The sequence below is a fragment of the Asterias rubens genome, unplaced genomic scaffold (assembly GCF_902459465.1).
Source record: "Asterias rubens unplaced genomic scaffold, eAstRub1.3, whole genome shotgun sequence".
NCBI lineage: Eukaryota > Metazoa > Echinodermata > Asteroidea > Forcipulatida > Asteriidae > Asterias > Asterias rubens.
In genome coordinates, this window is record NW_022985697.1 from 254,961 (window position 1) to 275,790 (window position 20,830).

Here is a 20,830-nt window from a genome sequence, read left to right on the forward strand (position 1 = left end):
ATTACAACCAGATGAGATTAGACAGTGGTTTGCCACAGAGGGCAGTGTAGGTTCCAAATCCCTAAAGACCAATTACAACCAGATGAGATTAGACAGTGGTTTGCCACAGAGGGCAGTGTAGGTTCCAAATCCCTAAAGACCAATTACAACCAGATGAGATTAGACAGTGGTTTGCCACAGAGGGCAGTGTAGGTTCCAAATCCCTAAAGACCAATTACAACCAGATGAGATTAGACAGTGGTTTGCCACAGAGGGCAGTGTAGGTTCCAAATCCCTAAAGACCAATTACAACCAGATGAGATTAGACAGTGGTTTGCCACAGAGAGCAGTGTAGGTTCCAAATCCCTAAAGACCAATTACAACCAGATGAGATTAGACAGTGGTTTGCCACAGAGGGCAGTGTAGGTTCCAAATCCCTAAAGACCAATTACAACCAGATGAGATTAGACAGTGGTTTGCCACAGAGGGCAGTGTAGGTTCCAAATCCCTAAAGACCAACTACAACCAGATGAGATTAGACAGTGGTTTGCCACAGAGGGCAGTGTAGGTTCCAAATCCCTGCACAACCAGATGAGATTAGACATTATAAGGGCCATCCTAAAAACTACATCTCTCAGGTATGTTTATTGTCATGATTGTCCCTAAAAACAGGGTCAATGCCAAAACAAAGGGCTTGGTACATCGTACTCACTTCACCCCCAGCCAATCCAACTAGTGCCATATTTCATAAGTCTATCTCAGCCTTCAAAGTTCAAAGTTCAAAGTTCACCCCTCATTGATCTATAGTCACCCTAGTCTGGGGTGAGTTTTGGCAGTTGTAACCAATAACTGTTCTGGTCACTGGCCAATGTTTAACCAATCATTTCTCACTTACCACAATTGTAACAAGAACTGGAGCAGCTATCGTCAAAAGTACTGGATGAGAAGAGAAAAAGAAAGTGAGCTAAACATGGAAAGGCCTGGACAACAAATAAATTATATTTAATTTATTTTGTCTTTCTTTGGGCCATTTTCATGAGTTCGTAATCTGGGTCTTGTTCCACAACTGCAAAAAGATTATACATATTTGTGCAATCCTAGATTTGAGGACAAGTCGTTGAATTTTTGTTGCGGTGATATCGAAACAAGCTTTAGCATGAATTGCTCACTATATAATGCTGCTGTTCTTGCGAGACTCCTCTTGCAACAATGGCCATAGCACTGATCCAAGTGAGTAGTGGTCACGAGAGCAGAAGTCTCACAGGAGCAGCAGTCTCTTGAGAGTTTAGCCGTGTGAGCGCGCAGACACTTTATTCCTTCACAGCCACAAACAAGCAAAGAGTCTAGGCATGTCAATCAACTAACCATTGAATCTACCTACAATGACATTCAAATGTACACATACTGATTTTATGTCTTTTTAATTGTTTTGTTAAGGGGCCACCTGGTTTTCCAAATGTAATTTAGGAGTGGGGGGTGAAAATTAAAATGCAGAGGTTCCATTTTGTGCCGTCCGACTAATTTTGACCAATGTATACCTGTTTGAACTTACATTAATGCTATTCTTTAGTTAGTTATTCAAGTACAGTACAGAATGACAAATCAGAAGAATACTATGTTTATGTTTGCCTGTAAGAGATGTCGCTAAAATGTTTTCTAGACTGGGAAATATGCTGAGCCTTTCTTTAAAGTTTAGGGTTTACTGATCTACTACTTGCATACATGTATAAACGTAGCCAATGTTGAACTTGAGTAGGTAGTCGAGTTCTTTAGCTCTGATGATCTCAATGGCTTTTAAGTACAGTCCTTCCCATGCGTATAACTTCAGTAGCTTGATACCTTGAAGTAATTCATTCGTTTTCTTCAGGCGTTCGTCACTGCACCGCTGAAGTAAAAATGTAAATTATTATGCAACTCACCTATTTTACTCTTGGTTAAAGCAATCTAAATAAATTGATCAAAATTTAGGTCATGTGTAGGTTACAGTTTTTACAAATTTTATTTAACAATGTTAACAATTGAGTTATCTGCAGTGCACATAGTAGACTGGCCTCTGTCTTTATCTGCCAGGATAAAGACAGGTCTTTGCTATTCAGAACCAGTGAATCCATTGGATACAATGATATCATTGGATAAATGCAGTGACTAAAAGCTTCCATATCTGTGTTTTGATTGTCCGAGGTAATGTTTGTGCAGTTGACAAACATCACCTCGGACCAATCAAAACACAGATATGAAAAGCTTACATTCGGTCGTCTGAATGTTGTGTCCACGTTTGTATTGTCCATGTACTATCATGTAATGGTGAAGAATTTGACTGCGTATCTCTATGTGAAATGAATGTTGAAGAGCCTTGAAATGTGACGTCAGATGTTCAGGCTATGCAATGGGAGACTTTAAAACACTAGGTGGCAGCAGACTTACAGGTCAATTTCCATTTTTACGTAGTTCTGAGCATGCGCACATTACCGAGAACAATGGATTTTACCTGGTAAGTCTGCTGCCACCAAGCATCCCAAAGGTCTCCAATTGTTAAGTCTTATTTCTCGGTTCGTAATTTGATTATATTTTGTATGTTTTACAAATGTATTTGTTAGATCTCTTCAGTAACTTACCAATATTTGCTTCTGCTGGTTGCCCATGTAGGAAGCAATCTTCATCTGGATTGGGCCGAGTATGAAGAAGATACTTGCTGCAATAAGTGCTGAATATCCCATCTGCATGTACAGCAGCATTAGTATTGCTAGAATCTGTCGGTGAGGGTGGAAGGTGGACGACAAAAGTTTGTATTTATTTTCTATTTATTTTCAATTCAACTCAACTCAATTCAATTCAATTCAACAAAACATTTATTTCGGTGTTGCCCTCACATGATAAAATAATAATAATTGGTGTTTTTTTGTAATATAAAGAGAAGCCAACACTATTATGAAGTCAGAAGAGCAAAACTTTAAATACTTTAAATACTTTGTTTGTTACATCTTCAGTAGGACCTTGGATGGGTGAAACATTACAGAGCCATGACCCCAATTTGACTTTGCCGTCTGGTTTAAAATGGAATTAAGTGTCAAACAACGTTAAGATGCCATCTCAAATGATTAAATTGTACTTAATGTGTGCAACAGCTACCCTGCAAAGAAATCGTGATTTGATGCCATAAACATGATAAATGTTTCGAGTCATAATTTACTTGATAGGAAGCACGGCAGCTGTTGATTTTATAAACTATTTTGAGATATAGGATTTGAGGCATTGCATGGTGAGGTATCAATATATAGTTGGTTTGCGGTAACACCATGTGTGTATCTACTTGCCAGGTAGAGGTTGTTCTTAGAGAACCGTCTTGCTTAATTCTACTACCACGGAGTAGATTGTTCGGGTGTTTGAGAGACTTCTCAGTTCTTAAAAAAACTGTCCTGCTTAGTAACTTTTACCTGGGCGGATGGTATAGAAATAGGCTGGGACTACACTTTAGCTTATAGGATCGTAATTAACTGTACTACCGCGGAGTCAGTTCTTGGGTTGGTCTCAATGTTTCGAGTGGCTTGCTCTAGTCATCGTCAGAAGACATCCGATATATCTACTCCGCGGTAGTAGAATAAAGAAAGACATTTCGCTAAGAACAAACTCTACCTGGCAAGTAGATACACACATGGTGTTACCGCAAACCAAATATATATTTTGAGATAGGGCTCCCTTCAAGTAGAACTGTTTTGTATTTTTCACCCAAAGCATTTGAATCTGAGAAATGGTCCATGCACGAGTCCCATTCTCTGTGGTGTCTATTTGCCAATACTACTTGCTGTCAGTTTGCTAAATGTGGATGGATTTAACAATCTTGATGAAATAATGATACAATTTATTGCTATTTTCGCAACAAGTAGGCAGGAACTATAAGAAGTAACTTTCATCTTTTCCGATAATTTTGCCAATAGAATCAGCATTTCATAAACAAAAATAAGTCTGACCCTAATTGTAGATTGAGAACTTAATACCATAGTTTTATCTGTGCATCAATGCCTACATACCTGTACAGGAACAACCCATAAGTTGTTAACCATTTGAAACATGAAGAACATGGCAATAGGATCCGACGACATGTGATTAGTGATCTGTCCCATGTCCATCGTGCCTCCCGTAGTGGCAACAGTAGAGAGACGCAAGGATTTCTCATAAACCATGGCCTGTGTGTCAAGGTGCAAAGTAGGCCGTAAACAAAACTAAACTGAAACATACCATATATGCTTAAAGACACTGGACACCATTACTCAAAATAATTGAGTAAAGATTTACTTGGTAACAGGCAATGGAGAGCTGTTGATAGTAAAACATGTGAGAACGGCTCCCTCTAAAGTAAAATTTTCTTGAAAAAGAGGCATTTGTTCACCCGAATATAAAAAGACTATAGGCCTGAAGTCTTTTAAAGGCATCTGGAAGCACACAAACTTGTGCAACAGGGGTACTTTTTCTTTCACTATTCTCTTCCAACATCAATGGCCAATTGTTATTTTATGCATATGTTGAGTTACACCAAATGAGAAGACTGGTCTTCGACAGTTACCAAAGATGTCCAGTGCTGCTTAATAGGAGATATTCATTTATAGCCATCATAGTTCCTGGGTTATTTAGGGCATGTGGCTTGTCGTGGATGAGCAGATTCTAGCACTTTGTCCTGAGTAAGAACTACTTTATTAATAACAGCTTGGACGTCTACTCAAACTGCTTTAATCTCAGATATTAACACATACATTTTAAGTGATAGCTTTCCATCCATAATTTACCTGTAAAGCGGTTCGTACGTCAATCCCTTGAGACATAACTAAGTAAATATGGTTCTGTACGCAAGTTGATCCAACAAAACTAGAGAAGAACATGATGAAAACGATGACAAAACCATTCATAAAGAACTCTTCCAATGTGACATGATGCCCCTCGATAACCTGAAAAAGAAACACAAAAAGTCACCATGCATGTCACTTATGTCTAGAAAAAGAAAAATGGAAAAAAAAAAATATATATACACAGAAGAAATACTCAAAAATCACCAGTCTTTAAATTTACTGCCGCAGGGGTTGACCAAAAATTCGAAAGTCTGTTTGTAAAAAAAATTTTCCCATTGAGACCCAGCCAAACAGCGTGATGAAAATGACAAATTACCCTGGGTTGATTCTTCTATTACAACCCATTTAGGAATACAACCCATCTAGGAATACAACCCATCTAGGAATGAGCAACAAAATTGATAGATATGTTAATCAAATCCATTGTCAACATTTTTATCACAAAGATTTTACCCAATGAGGTCTTACAGTTATTAGTCAATTTACTACTGGGCCTGTGCGATCGTGATTTTTACCCAATGAGGTCTTACAGTTATTAGTCAATTTACTACTGGGCCTGTGCGATCGTGATTTTACTGGCTCAATGCTAAGAATACTGGCCTCAGTCCAGCGTTAATTTCTAGCCTTGCAATAGCCTTGCTCAAGTCAGTCGCATTATTCACTCCAAAAAAGACACCGTTGTACACCCACCTATTTACACTGTGCGTATCACCTCGCACGACCCACCAGTTTACACTGTGCATATCGCTCAACACCCGCCGTACGACTACTGTGCGCAAGTCATCCGCACTCGCACCACTATCCCCATGCGGAGGCCGTCGTGTCATGCGAGGTGATACACACATTACGCACAGTGTATACGGGTGGGTTTACAACGGCGTCTTCTTCGGAGTGAATAATGCGACTGCCTTGAGCAAGGCTAGCTCTGGAACTGTACAGCAAATCTCTTATTAATGGTTAGTAGCTACTCGCGGTTAGAACACCAACTCACTTGTGAGGATTCTGCAGTGGGGTACTTGAGAGTGGTAACATAAGCTGTTAATAACCCCACTGTGATTGGACAGATGAGGGAGACTAGTTCACCAATCAGCTTCAACGCTGCTGCCCAAAGAAGCCGTCGTCCGTACACCCTGGTGTAGACTTTCATGAGTGATGCATGCTTTCCACGTTTCTTAGCACTTTCCTAAAACATAACATTAAAAAATGGGCATTAAAAGTATATATAAAGCATGGCTTTAGCCCTCCAAAAACATTTTTCTAGCCCCGAAAAAAAAAAAAAAGGACAGAAGAAACATGCTGAATGCAAAATGAAAAGTAACATGGCATATCCCGACAAAGTTTTCAATGAGGTTTGCCCAAAAAGGATGTCACGATTCATTAATGAAAAAGACATGAGCTTTTTCAGAAAACATATACCTACATGTAAGACACAATATTCTAACTAAAGTCACTTTACCCATTGCAAGCTTTTGTCTTTTTGGAGCCAGAATTTGGTCAAGTGTTTTAGTCAAGTGTTGTCTTTGACCTAATTCTTATGCGTGTTTGATGCTAACCTCAACAAAAGACACAGGCTCTCCATAACCGGAGGAACATCGGAGGAATATCTGGCCCATGGAAAGCTTGGGTCTTTTCGTCCATTTTACGGGTGTTTTTGTATGTTCATGTATATTATTGTTCTTTTAAAGTATTTTATTGTAAAAATAATTTTTTTTAAATTTATCGATCTGTTTTTTGGCGCTTGCACTGTGGATGTTGTCTTAAATAAATAAATTGATAGTATAAAACATTGTGAGAAATGGCTCCCTCTAAAGTAACATAGTTTTTGAGAAAGAAGTTATTTCTAACTCGAATATTTGAATTGAATTCGAGACCTCAGCTGAGATCTCGAATTTAAGCATCTGAAAGCATCCAACTTGTGCGACAAGGGTGCGACTAAGAACAAACTCTACCTGGCAAGTAGATACACACGTGGTGTTACCGCAAACCAAATATATATTGATACCACACCATGCAATGCCTCAAATCCTACATGTATATAAGGTTGTTTTTTCTTGCATTATTCTCTCGCAACTTCAGCAACCAATTGAGTCCAAATTTTTACAGGTTTTGTTATTTTATGCATAAATGTTGAGATACACCAAGTGAGAAGACTGGTTTTTGACACTACCAAAGTTATCCATTGCCTTTAAATAAATAAATATCATAAAAAAAAAAATTGTTTTTAACCATGTTCCACAAAATCATAAAATCTTTGATTTTGAGTCGTCATGAAACTCACAGCACATGTAGCATTGTATTCAAAAACATGACCCACTTTCACCTACACTTAAAATAAAATGTATTACTTACCAATTCTTCCAGGAAAGCTTTACGAAATCTTTCGTGGTTGAATTTTGCCTCGTGTCGTTCAGCAGGTATTCCCAAGTCAGTCTGCTCAAGGTGTTTCTTGTAGCCAAGGTTGAGAAGCCATTGGACCCACCACAGTGTGACAGAAGAGAAGTAACTAACGCAGTCATGTCTGAACATCATTTCAGGTTGCTCCGTGTCGCTTGAAACTGGTTTTTCTTGATGAAAGGGAGGCCCAAACTTTGGAAAAAAGAATGGAAACCTTTTATTGGTGAGACTATGAGTTTATGTCTGTAATGTTTTTATTTATTCAGACGTTACTTTTCATTTTTGAAAGCAGTCCTAATCCCTCTGCCAAATTGAAGAATACCGAGGATTGGGGTCGATCGACCCAAACAACCAGGGTTTATCACCGAGCCATCAGCTGCTTTAATAATGTCATATTTGTGTGGAGTGCTTAGGAAAAGAGAATATATTATTTAATGCCACACGCAAGCCAAAATCTCAAGCCTCAGGCTGCCAGAACATTAACATAATTGTTTGTTTTTAGTTGTTTTTTCTTTTCTTCTTTACATAAAGTGTTGAGAAAAATATTGGTAAAACCAAAGTGAAATCTTTATCCCCGACGTGAATTTAACAATCGTTGCAGTTACCCGCTGCTAAAATATAAGATTCTACATGTAGCTACTGGACAATCTCGGTGGTCTAGTTGGTATGACACTGCTCTAGAATTGCAATGGATGTGGGTTCGAATCCCACCCAAGTAATATGCCTGTGATTTTTTTTTACAGAACTTGGGGAAACTACTACACAGTGGGAAAGTATACAGTTCTATCATACATCGTTGTATATGGGTACCAAAATGAATATTCTTTATCCCCGATAAAAATTTAACATCTATTAACTTTCAAATTGTTACACTACCTCAGTTCTGATGACATTCAGCTCTACGATCATCAAGAAGAAGTAGATGACTATTTTGATGACAGTCAAGTCAAAGAGAACAATGTTAACGTTATCCTGATTCTGATATTCCAAACTCAACACACAAAATATTTCATGTCCAAGGGAAGACAACCAATACAGGAAAAGAAGCGGAGACATGATCGGTATCTGCCATAGTTCCATGTGATGATAATAGATGAGGGACACCAAGACTGCTATGAAGCTCAAGACACTGTGAACGTAGAGATGGGGCTGAGTGGGTTGATTCAAGACTTGGTATGTCTCATCAGTCATGACGCCCTCACCAATGGATGCAAGAATGATCACCAGGAGTAATGCTGATATGAGCCATCTTATGCTATGGCCAGGATACACCAGTAGATGTTTATTGTTGACTTGACGATACTTTGTGCAGCATCCAACCACCAGGAGAATAAGTGAGAAGATGATGAGGAATATACCATGAGAGATGCTCGCTACTCCATTCAGCAAACAGACATTGTCAAGTCGGATGACATCCTCTTTGACGGTGCTGGATTCCTGAGTTCCACAGATCCAATCCCAAGACATCTATTTTAACAAGAACAATAACAACAATGTCAAGAATAAGAATGATAATGTTGCAAACTAGAAAGCCTCAGAGGTGATTAAAGGGTAAATGTACTTCCTAACAAAAAACACAATGTCCACGGATTTACATTAAACTTACACAGTTTGAAGATTATGATAGTAGAAAACTTCCCCTGAAATTTTACTTACTGAGGTGCTGTAGTTTTTGTGAAATGAGTAAAAGTAATAATTTTCGTCTCAGTTTTAGCATGTAAAAACGTATTAACCAGTTCTGGTATGGTTTTGGTATAATATCATAACTGGTTAAGGGGATTTTACATATGAGACGAAAATGATTTTGTTATTTTTTTTTTTTTTTTACTAATCTCGCAAAAACTACACAACCTTAGTTATAATATTTGAAGGGAAGCTTTCCACTATCATTCTCTTCAAACCCTGTAAAGTTTAATGTAAATCTGAGGACATTTTAAAAAAGTAACCGAATCCTTTAAAGGGAAGGTACACGTTTGGTAATTGTCAAAGACCAGTCTTCTCACTTGGTGTATCCCATCATAACCATAAAATAACAAGCCTGTGAAAATTTGGGCTCAATCGATCATCGAAGTTGCGAGAAAATGATGAGAGAAAAAACACCCATGTTGGCAAATTTGTGTGCTTTCAGATAAGAATAAAAGACTTCCAGCTAGAAGTCTTTTATTATTTGAGTGAGAAATTACCGCTTTCTCAAAAACTACGTTACTTCAGAGGGAGTTGTTTCCCACAATGTTTTATACTATCAACAGCTCTCCAATGCTCGTTACCGAGTCAGTTTATAAGTAAATATTTGTTTTTAAGTAACTGTTACTCACAACAATTTAAGACAACATTAAGACAGGTGATATTTTACTTGTCCTAGAATACATGGTTGGATCTATTTTAAGAGAAAGAACCTAAGGCTCCATTTAGAATGTAATGCGTTGGAGCTAAGCAACAATCACTGTCCAAGCAGTTCTTTTCTATTTCATAAGTCTTAATTTGTTGCCGCTTCATAATTTGTTTATTGTCGATAGCTCAAATATAAGCAATACTCAGATTTCAACTTCACGAAACATAATAAGGAACCAACAATCCTGACGCTATACTTCTCTAGTGAAAATTTTTTAGAAATGCAACCAGACATCATCAAACTCCCATCTTACAAAGATCGTGTAAAACACCTAAAATGCCCAAACTGTCTCCATGAACCAGCCTTCACAATTCAGGTAAAAACATCTATCCTGAATGTTAGTGATCCAAAAGGTACTAGACAAACACTGTACAACATAATAAATGGCATGTCATGTAGTAGTTGTATAAAATACAAAGAGCAACCTCATTTACAATATATGGAGATCACTGGTTTATCATATTTTATTTGTTATTTATTTCAGTCAAATTTGTATTCACCAATGTAATTATTTTTGGGGCGAAACAAAGAGATACACATTTTCCAGTGTTTTATATCACCGTCGCTTTGTCCTCTAAAGTTCTCACTTAGCTATTATTTAAAATGAACTTTTAAGAGATATTCCTTGAATCCTAATGGTGTCCTCCAGCTGAAAGGTTGCTGTTTAGGAGTAGTGTACTACCAATTCAGTTTCCAGTCAGCCTTTGGACAACCACAATAAATGAACCTTAATAAATACTACGACTATAAGTATAGAGGGATACAACCTGTCTGTACCAAGAGCTGGAAAAGAGTGAGGGTGACTTGTTGTCTGCATTTGTTTTTATATGGCTATGTACAGTAAGCAATAGGATTAGGGCCTGCTCTATAGGCGTGCACAAAAGGACTTAATAGGCTTTTATACTACACTGGGGGTTTTGGAGTTCATTGTTCACAATTTGCAGCAGACATTCCCAGAATGGTCACATACAAAAGTCTCTGAGTGCAAGAACTAAAAGCTACACATTCTTCACTACAACTACAAGCCTGAAGCCTCTACAGTATGGGTTGAAAAAAAAAGGTCGAGTGTAAAGTAATGGCCAACATGCAGTTTCTGAGAGAGCCTTTGTATTTTTATTAGCCACTCATTTTGTTTGCCAGATGGCAAAGCCAAATAAAAAGTAGAGTATTCTCGCTTCAATTCAGATGGTAGGCTAATTAATTGTTATGGTTTTATTCGATATCAATAATAAACCATCATTTTCCAAACATCTGGATGACTTTAATGTTTGGTATGACCCATTATGTATCATAGTAAGTTCTCACCGAAGGAATAAGGTGAAATGGGCAAAATTTCTGTATCCTGCCACCACTTGTTATTTTTAATTGTATGAAACATATATTATATAGGGCTAGATAGCTCAGTTGGTAGAGCGCCGGCATGTTAATCCGGAGGTCGTTGGTTTGAATCCCACTCTAGTCAATTCTTTGTTCAACCCCAAAAATATATTATTAATAATAGATATCTAATTTACTCAAATGAAATATTCCTAAAACTAAACGCCTCGGTAAAAAGTGAAAGGTGGCGGCAGGATACAGAAGTTTTCCCTAAGATTGAAGACTTGAGCAAAATCAAATGTATTGCAACTAGTTTAGCAAAAGACATAGTAAGAAGGCAACAAGGCCAATCAACAAAGTGACGTTTGTAAGATGTATGATAAATGATAATGCTAGGTTCAATGCCATCATGGCTGGTATCCCAGATAGCAACATTGAACTTCCCAACTTTGACATTGTAAGGGGGGACAGAACACCGGAGTCTGGGAAATCAAAGGGAGGGGGATTGTGCTTGTACATTAACCGAAGATGGTGTAATAATTGGTCTGTGAAGAAGAAAGTACATGTATGTACCCCTGACTATGAAATACTAACAGTTGGCCTGCGGCCATTTTATCTACCCAGGGAGTTTAATCAAATCTTCATCACTGTTACATACATCCAACCCAAAGCGGATGTGCAAGTTGCGAGCGATGCAATTTCCTTGATTATTCAAGAACTTGAAACAGTTTCGCCCGATTCTGCCAAATTTATACTGGGGGACTTCAATCAGTGTAAATTGAATAAAGTGTTGCCATCATATCACCAATATGTCGACAAACCCACAAGGAATGGTGCAACTTTAGACCTCTGTTATGGTAATGTACAATCTGCATATAAAACCAGGATTTGTCCCCAACTGGGCAACTCCGATCACAATACCATTCTCCTGCTACCAACGTATAGGCAGGTCCTTAAAACATCTAAACCTGTGACAAAGGTGAAACAACTGTGGTCCAGTGAATCCGTAGAAAAGCTACGTGCTTGTTTTGACTGCACCAACTGGGACAGTTTCACAGACACTTCGAACTCAATAGATGAAATCGTAACTGTTGTAACTGACTACATTAAGTTCTGCACTGATATGCTAATACCATCAAGCACCAAACAGGTATACCCTAACGACAAACCATGGATCTCCCGTGAACTGAAAACGTTACTTCAAGAGAAACGACGGTTGTTTGCAGCTGGCCACCTACAACGTGTGAAGGAGTTGCAAAGGTCCATCGAAAAACAAATTAAACTTTGCAAAGCAGACTATAAACGTCGACTAGAGAAGAATTTTCAACAAAATAACTCTCGAGCTGCGTGGCAGGCGATGCAAACAATAACGGGATACAAATCAAAGAAACGCTTGCCTGAATGCCCAAAGGACTTCACAGATGAACTGAACAATTTTTACTGTAGATTTGATATTCGCGATTTTACTGCAGAGAACACTTTATTGGACAATTCATTAGCAAATGTTTCACTAACTGACAATGTTACCATTAATGAAGCTGATGTTAGGAATGTCTTCTCAGCTCTGAAGTTAAATAAAGCTGTTGGACCTGATGGTATTAGTAACAGAATTTTAAAGTCATGTAGCCATCAACTTGCCAATGTACTCACATCAATTTTTCAAATGACATTAGATGAAGGTTCTATCCCCAAAAATTGGAAAATGTCAATGATAGTCCCAGTGCCAAAGCAAAAGAAGGCTACTGTGTTAAATGATTATCGTCCGATTGCATTAACATCCAATATCATGAAATGCTTGGAAAGATTGATCACAAGGTTTCTCACTAGCCAGGCTAGCTCATTTCTTGATAATCTTCAATTTGCATACAGGCAAAGTAGGGGAGTTGACGATGCAGTGCTTGTCTATCTTCACAAACTTTACAATCACCTGGATTCACCCCGAACATACGTCAGGTCTCTGTTTATTGATTTCTCCAGTGCTTTTAACACAATACAACCTCATATCCTTGCGCAGAAATTATTACAAATGAATATCTCACCCCAAATTGTGTGATGGATACATGGATTTTTAAGAGATAGGCCACAGTGGGTCAAAGTAGGAGGTGTTTGTTCTGATGTAAAATATATCAATACTGGTGTTCCTCAAGGATGCGTCATCTCTCCTTTGTTATTTTCGTTATATACCAGTGACTATTTATGTTCCAGCTCAAATTGCAGCATCATTAAATATGCAGATGACACGGTAATTACTGGGTACTTGAAAAATGACTCTACCGAGTATGTAACAGAGGTCATGAATTTTATTGACTGGTGTAATCGTCACTATCTCTCGATAAATGTACAGAAAACTAAGGGGATGATTTTTGATTTTCGACGAGGTGCTGAGACACATGACCCTCTCACTATCAATAACTGCATTGTAGAAAGAGTCAATGAATATAAGTATCTTGGAACTGTAGTGGATGATCAACTGAACTGGAATACTGAACGATATACAGTAAAGCTAACCAACGTTTGTACTTTTTGAGAAAACTGAAGAAATTTCATGTAGACCGATCTATCTTGCGTTTATTTTATCAGTCCTTGATACAGAGTGTTTTAACTTTTAACTTAATATGTACATACGGTTTACTATCACAGCAGAGTAAGAAGAAATTTGGCAGGGTAAAGAAAAATGCTCAGCGGATCATAGGTTTAATCTTGCCATCCTTGGATATAGAATTTGAAACAAAAATGGTTGCCAAGTTAAGTACAGCAATGAAGGACCCGACCCACCCACTTTTTAATTGCTTTGTTTTTAATCGCTCTGGTATTGGACTCCATCCACCACAAACAAAATCACTTCGTTTTCGACAATCCTTTGTTCCCAATTCAATTCATCTTTTTAATTCTTTAGTCAAACGGTAATTACTTATTTTTTAACTGTACCACAAATGTTTTGTATAATTTTAAAGTAACTTGTAAGTATTGTCAGTAATCTATTCCAATCATTCGCTGTAATTTTAGCAATATACAATTTTTTCATGGTTTTGTATTGTGCTTTACATTTTATTGTTCGGTTTTATGAACATGTTTATTATAATAATAATAATAATAATTTTTTAATGTCTCCAATTGCCAATGGAAAACAATTATCTGTATGTTATGCGGACAATAAAGAATTATAATCTAATCTAATCTAATCTATTGATCAAGGAGGAGAACCACAACAGACAGGGTGGCGCCTATAAAAAATATAGGAAATATGTTAAACAAACTTAAACATTTTTTACTAAATATAGAGACAGCATACATACAGACAAAATGTTCTCTGCGTTAAGTCAAAAGACAATTGAGAGCCAAAGAAAAAGCATAACACTACACTAGCAGACTACTAATTAGTAGTTAGAAGTACTACGACTATGAATCTTAATTCGATATATAAAAATAAATAAAAATATATTGACTGCTTTTAATAATTGTCCCCGGGAACATGCAGCAGTCAATTATTTCCATAAAAACCTTGCCCTTCACCAAAGTGATGGTGTTCGTGGTTTTGTTAAAATGCTTTTTATATTTAGGATTAGAATTCATCATTATGGATTTTGCTTGGGCTGGTATGTGCACAATTTACCGGTCCTACTTACTACTTGCCAACAACTCGCCGTCAACTCATTTTCGTGCCGACAACTCATTAAATTGACATGAAAAATGTAAAATGGGGCACAGAAGTGTTAAGTTTGGGCTAAACTACATTTCGTTCACAAAAACGGGTTTGTGTTGAAAAAAAAAAAGTACCAATCATTGACATCTTGGGCCAAGACTAATCCATATGAAAAAGCAAGATGACGGTTTTGCTGCTTCGAGATAATTTTTTCACGAGAAAAAAAACTAAATTTTTGTTCTGAAATATGACCTAAAACTTACGCGAATTCTCTTTGAGCTGAAACGTCACAGTTCTATGCTTCTTTTATGGATTTTAAATGTATATTGAGGAGTTGACGGCAAAAGTGAGTTGACGGCGAGTCGACGGCAAGTAGGACCCCAATTAACTAAAAACTATAGAGCCTGTGCGTTACGGGTTACAATTACTCTCCCTAAAAATACAATAAATATCTGCTTAAAAAAAGTATTTAAAGACCAAATAATACTCACAAAGAGGTCTTGAACAGTATCCCTCCCAAGTAAACAGTATTTGGAGCATGGCCGGAGCCATACTTCCTCCAAAATAGAGACAAATATCCATCAAAAATAGAGTAGAAATGTGCTGCGTCTCGCGAATCGCTCGATCTTTACTCAAAGCTAAACAGAGCTATATAGTGACATACAGAGGGCGCACTTCGCCACTGCGCGACACTAAAAACTTCAAAAAGTTAGGCCGCAAACATAGAGCTATAATAATAAGCTCTATGGCCACAAATAAACAACTCTTAAAGGAACACGTTGACTTGGATCGGTCGAGTTGGTCTTTGAAAAGCGTTTTGTGACCGTTTATTATAAAATGCATATGGTTAGAAAGATGATGTAAAAGTAGAATACGTTGATCTACACAAATATGCCTAGAAATTGCGTGATTTTCTTTTTACCTCGTCCAATAACACGGTCCAATAACACGGTCGGCCATTTATGGGAGTCAAATTTTGACTCCCATAAATGGCAGACCGACATATTTCGCGACGTAAAAAGAAAACCGTGCAATTTTGAGAGATACTTGTGTGGATTCTACTTTTAAAACATCTTTCCAACCATATACACTTCATAACAAACGGTTTTCAAACGCTTTTTATTGACCAACTCGTCCGATCCAAGGCAACGTGTTCCTTTAAGTGCAAATAACCATGGGGGGAAACAGGTCAAGGCACATGGGCCGTGTTCATAAAAAATAGCAATTTCTTTTTCTAGCCTTTTGCTTACATATTTATTCTGTATACATACATCTGTATAAAGATGTAGGCAAAATGATAGAAAAAGCAATTAATTGCTATTTTTATGAATACGGCCAAAAGGTAGGGATAGAATACACTTTTCACCGGAGTAAAACTTCATCGATCTATCTTACAAAATGTGTGACTTCTTCATTCGTAGGCTACCGAACTGTACTATAACAGCGCATGATAGGACACCATGGCGGAAGTTTTAGTTTAGTTTTATTAGACTTTACACTGGCATAAAAACATAATATACAAATCAATACATAAAGAAACAAAGAAGCAAAGTAACTAAAAAAAAAATACCAGTGGCGAGGAGCAGGTGACCAGCACCTCTACAAAGCCGTCCTGTCGCAAAGAATGTCCCCTGAAACTTCAAACAAAATCAACAGAAATTTCTACTTCCGTAAATCACTAACAGAGTCTGTTCTTTCAAGATGAGAATTATTCAAGTTGTAATCAAAATTAACACTGTTTACGTCACACTTCTCGATGTTAAAGCTAAGTCCCATTCAACACTCCGCGACTATATGAAGAATCTAGGTCATTCTGGCCTACAGTCCGATGTGTTTTTAATGGACATTTAGAATCTGGGCGTTTCATTTATATACAAAAGAAACAAAATACAACGGAACGCCATTAAGAATGACTCTCTTCAATTGCCACCTTTGTTGGTGATTACGCAAGTATGAATTTGAACCACTCGAGTAAGTTAGAATGGAACCCAAAACCCTGTAATTTGTGTAAAAGCAATATGTGAGAAACGGTTTAGAAAAATCAAGGTAAACCACATCGACCTGCCCGGGTCAACCTTTGTCCAAAACAGACAAAGGTTGAGAACAGTGGAGCGGCCTTTTACAAACACGTGCTGTAAGTGAGTTCCCCGTGAATAGCAGGAGCCCTTTCCATAACTTAGGCACATACGCAAAGCAACGACACAGGTCTATACTTTTTCACACAACTTTTGTTGTTTTTCTTGAAAATTTGAACCACATTAGCTCTCAACCTGTCACTGTGAAACTCTTTGGTAGACAGAGACAGGTTAAATATTATATGACTCGAGGGAGACACAATTTGATTTGCACATTCCTTCAGCAAGCGACGAGCAGCTTTAGTGACATCTAAATTGTTAAGTATTACAAGTCCCGCAACTCTGAACGCGCCAGCTACAAAAATGTCCCAAAACAGAAACAAAACTTGAAAATCTTCTGCTAAAATTTATATTTTGTCAAAGATGCATGAGCGTCAGTGGCATTTAAGTTGTACTCACGATCATTTTCGGTCCTCCAAAACGATGATGTTGTAAGTCAACGTTGGAGAAGCGATGCTCAAAGTCTGCCCATATTTTGCAAGTAGGCATACGGTTATATTTCTACCTCCATGGTATCAATACACGAATGCCCAATAAAGTGATCACGAGTTTGCGACTTGAGTTGGTTTTATGGCCGACAGATGTTTGTGTATTGTTTTCACAATAAATTTACTTTAAATTTTTTAAGTGACCACGTTTTGTTGTAATAAATTTCAAGTGAATGAAATAAAATGTATATGCAAATGTTTATTTGCAACTCATATGTATATTATTTGCGTGTTTTTTCTTGTTTATCAAATTATAAACCAAAAGGTAAATCAACTGCGTAAATATTGGTTTTGACAAAGTTTTGTTTGGTTTTACTAGAGCGGGAATTGAACCAACGACCTCTGGATACATCCAATTAACAATGGCCGGCGCACCAATAAAGGGCTAGATAGCAAAGTCAAGTCACAATCTAGAAGTCGTAAAATCCCTCTGTTCAAAAACTTGAGTTTATCAAAATAAACAGTAAGAAATGAATCACTTTGATAGCTTTAAGTTTAACAGATGTTTGTTTTGTTTAACATTTATAATATTTGCAACGATAAAACCCCAGTTTGACTGCTGCCTCCGTACAAAAAATTTAACAGTTGAAATAATAGTGTTATCATTATTTAGATGGGTCGGGGAGGGGATGGTAGTTTGTGTCTTGCAATTTTGTGTTTTTAATATATGTTTGTTAAATAATACTGTAATGAACATGCTTTGTGATGCATTTCAAGTTCCTTTTGTTATAGTGTTTAAACACATGTTCTGGCTCTGTATTGGCCTGCAATGAATGTGTATTGTTGCGCCAGACAGGGGTACAATGTAGTCAGTTATGTCATTTATTTATCATTCCCTTGCCAGCCACCATTGGCCTGCAAGGAATGTGTTCACATTGTTAGTATCATTATTTCCCCTCAATTTAGCTTTAATGATTACTAGTACATTTAAAATAACAAAGGGTTTCCTATTGGGTATAAAACCAAGGCACCAAATCTAGGTGTGGCATTCTAGAACTGTGGCTTGGGACATCAGGGTGGTCGGACGGCGGCTCTATACTTTCTATGTGTAAACTGAAGGCTCTCAGTACCATTTACAAAAGTACTAGCACAGATAGTGGTCAGCCTATGTATTTATTTCTGTATAGTTTATTATCTGCACGTCGTCCGGCCGGGTTCATAATGTTAAGGTAATGTTGTATTTATTTATTTATTAGTTAAGTGAGGAGTGTCCTTAAATTCCCCCAACTCAGCCAGTTGCTACGTTTTGCTTTATTATTAATTGACTTTATTATATGTATTATTTTGTTCATGTCCCCGTTGGGGAGAATTACAAGATGAGCGAGTACCTGCATATCCGTTTCCGTTTTTGAGTTGTTATTTTGTCTCTGAGTTTAGCAAGTGGCCCCCCCTCCCTTTCTGGCGGATGCAGGGTTGATCCGTTACAATACCACCCATTGATAAGTCTCTATTGGTTACTTTGTTTTGAGCTTTTTAACCAATGCCCCCCCCCCACCCTAAAAAAAGGGTGGGTGTATATATGACAAATGGTTTCCATGCATGTAATTACATAAATATCTTACAGCCACATAGGCATAACGTATATTAAAATAATAATACAAAGAATAGGCCTATACCTATGCACACTCCTTACTCTTAATGTAACTATGTGAACATGTCACTCTCTTGACCGAGTGGTGTAATTTTCGCCGTTTTGAGGGTGAAATTGCAACGAACATCACTCTAAATCGAGTTGAAAGTGCTCGTCTTTTCATGCTGTAAAAAGAGTTGTCCGCCACACTTTGCAAAAGTGGTATAGCAGACAAAACGAGTGATTTTTTTGTTCACTCGTTGTAACAGCATGCCCTTGGATCACCCGACAACCCTGTCTATACCGTGCCATTAATGCATTAGGTGCAACAGTCTGGAAACACTGTAAAGAAAACAAATGAAAAATACATCATGAACATTCGAACTTACTCTTTACGTATGACAGGCGCTTTCTTAAAGCCATGCAAACCAAAGTAAAAGTTAGTGCGATATGTTCAGCGGGACTTGAAAGATTATGCTCAGATTGACCTGTGAGGTGCAACCTCTCGATCGTCTGCTGTTGCTTCCCCCGCTCTGTTTTTTACTGGCGTGTTGTCACCATTTCAGCACCTCTACATAGTGTTATACAAAACGCCCATTGTCAAGAAAGAACCAACGTTCACTCTCCAGTGCATATTCACTAAGCACAAACTACTGGTTTCACGTCAATAGAAAGTTGATAGAATTCACTTGTCAATGTAGGCGGCATTTTGTGCAACAGAATAAATGGAAAGGGTTTAAAAGTGAAAAAGGTTGTAGGAAATAATTCTAGCAAAACAAAATCGCGGTATAAAAAAGGACCACAATCAAACGGACCAAAGATTGGCTGTCTGCATGGTGAAAGACAACTATCACCAAAAAGTAGTGTCACTGCGACCCAACGTACGACAACGACAACGACAATTGCTACAAGACGAGCACTACAAAAAGTAGACCCAAAATGAGAATCATGGCCAGATTAAAGTTGTGACTTTATTTGGTTTTTAAGAGACAGGGAGAGTCTTCTGGCTTTAGTTGTACTTTTAAAATGATATGACTCAATTAGCATCATTGGTTGCTAAATGAACTTCTGGTCATTTCTTTCGGCATGTGGTCACAGTTTGTACCTTTAAACCTGTAGCCAGCGTGTGTGTGTTTGCTGAGCCTATGGAGGAACTTCCTCCATGATAAGCCGTATCTTCATTTATTTTCCTTCCCCACCTGTGTGCTTTGAAAATGGCGCACTTATTTCCTTTCAAGACGTGGTCATACTTGAGAAATTATTCGGTAAAAAAGGTAATGCACCCTCTTTAGATTCTGGGAAGTCCCGGACGGGATGCTGACCGGTGCAAACCTCGGGGTTGTGATGTTCACTACTTCTACCGTGGGCCTGACGGCGCTACTGACTGGACGGGAATTCTTTGGGCGTGGTACTGACGGTCTTGGACTACCTTAACTGATGTTCTACCGTACTCCGGCCGAATTGTTACTTAAATACATGTATACAGATTCAGTTCATTAACTTTGCCTTCATTTATGCTATATTCAACTTCCTTTTGTCACCACCCTTTGTAAGCTTTGATTTTGTAAATAAATTAAAAAAATACTTAATTATTTGTTATCATACACAGAATGTTTCAACCGTTGCCTTTGTCAGTTGCTGGTTTTCCCTTTCTTTAATTGTTTTGGTAATTCCATTGTTTTATTGGTCTGCCGTGCGTACCGACTTATGGGCTTTAACTTTGTGAGTCGGTCGTACGTAACACATAGCTATAAAGCCTACTGAATTGAGGACTATTTTTTGGGCTTGCTATATAGAAAAACAACCCTTATAAAAAATATAAAAACGCCTTTTTCAGGCATGTCACAAAAATATAAAAACGCCTTTTTCAGGCATGTCCAAAAAATATATACACGAACTATACAAATAGTTTAGAATATCCAAACAATATAAATACCCCTTCCAATATGTAGACAAAGAAGGGAAAAGACCGAAGAAATTTGCGATAAAACTACCGGGAACAAAAACAAACATATGGACACTGACATTTTTGACAACACATAACAAATATGGGCAAAAGATAGAATAGACG

At 37.7% G+C, this 20,830-nt stretch overlaps 1 protein-coding gene across 5 annotated transcripts in view; it reads right to left on the minus strand.

The window, feature by feature from the left end:
* LOC117305718 (ATP-binding cassette sub-family C member 9-like) overlaps nucleotides 1-19,681 on the minus strand; it is a 43,614-nt gene extending 23,933 nt beyond the window's left edge. For 3 of the 5 annotated variants that reach the window (XR_004520712.1, XM_033790590.1, XM_033790593.1), the window contains exons 1-9: nucleotides 19,149-19,681; nucleotides 8,091-8,681; nucleotides 7,170-7,406; nucleotides 5,812-6,003; nucleotides 4,761-4,919; nucleotides 4,008-4,163; nucleotides 2,595-2,729; nucleotides 1,702-1,864; nucleotides 875-915 (exon numbers count right to left, since the gene is read on the minus strand). Coding sequence is in view for 4 of the 5 variants with exons in the window: in XM_033790590.1 (XP_033646481.1) it covers nucleotides 875-915; nucleotides 1,702-1,864; nucleotides 2,595-2,729; nucleotides 4,008-4,163; nucleotides 4,761-4,919; nucleotides 5,812-6,003; nucleotides 7,170-7,406; nucleotides 8,091-8,681 (1,674 nt within the window). In the remaining variant the exon portion in view is untranslated. Of the gene's footprint in view, nucleotides 1-874; nucleotides 916-1,701; nucleotides 1,865-2,594; nucleotides 2,730-4,007; nucleotides 4,164-4,760; nucleotides 4,920-5,811; nucleotides 6,004-7,169; nucleotides 7,407-8,090; nucleotides 8,682-10,373; nucleotides 10,382-15,057; nucleotides 15,175-19,148 lie in introns of those variants that run through there. The other 2 variants (XM_033790591.1, XM_033790592.1) reach the window with 2 other exon arrangements.
* Nucleotides 19,682-20,830: the final 1,149 nt, after the last annotated feature.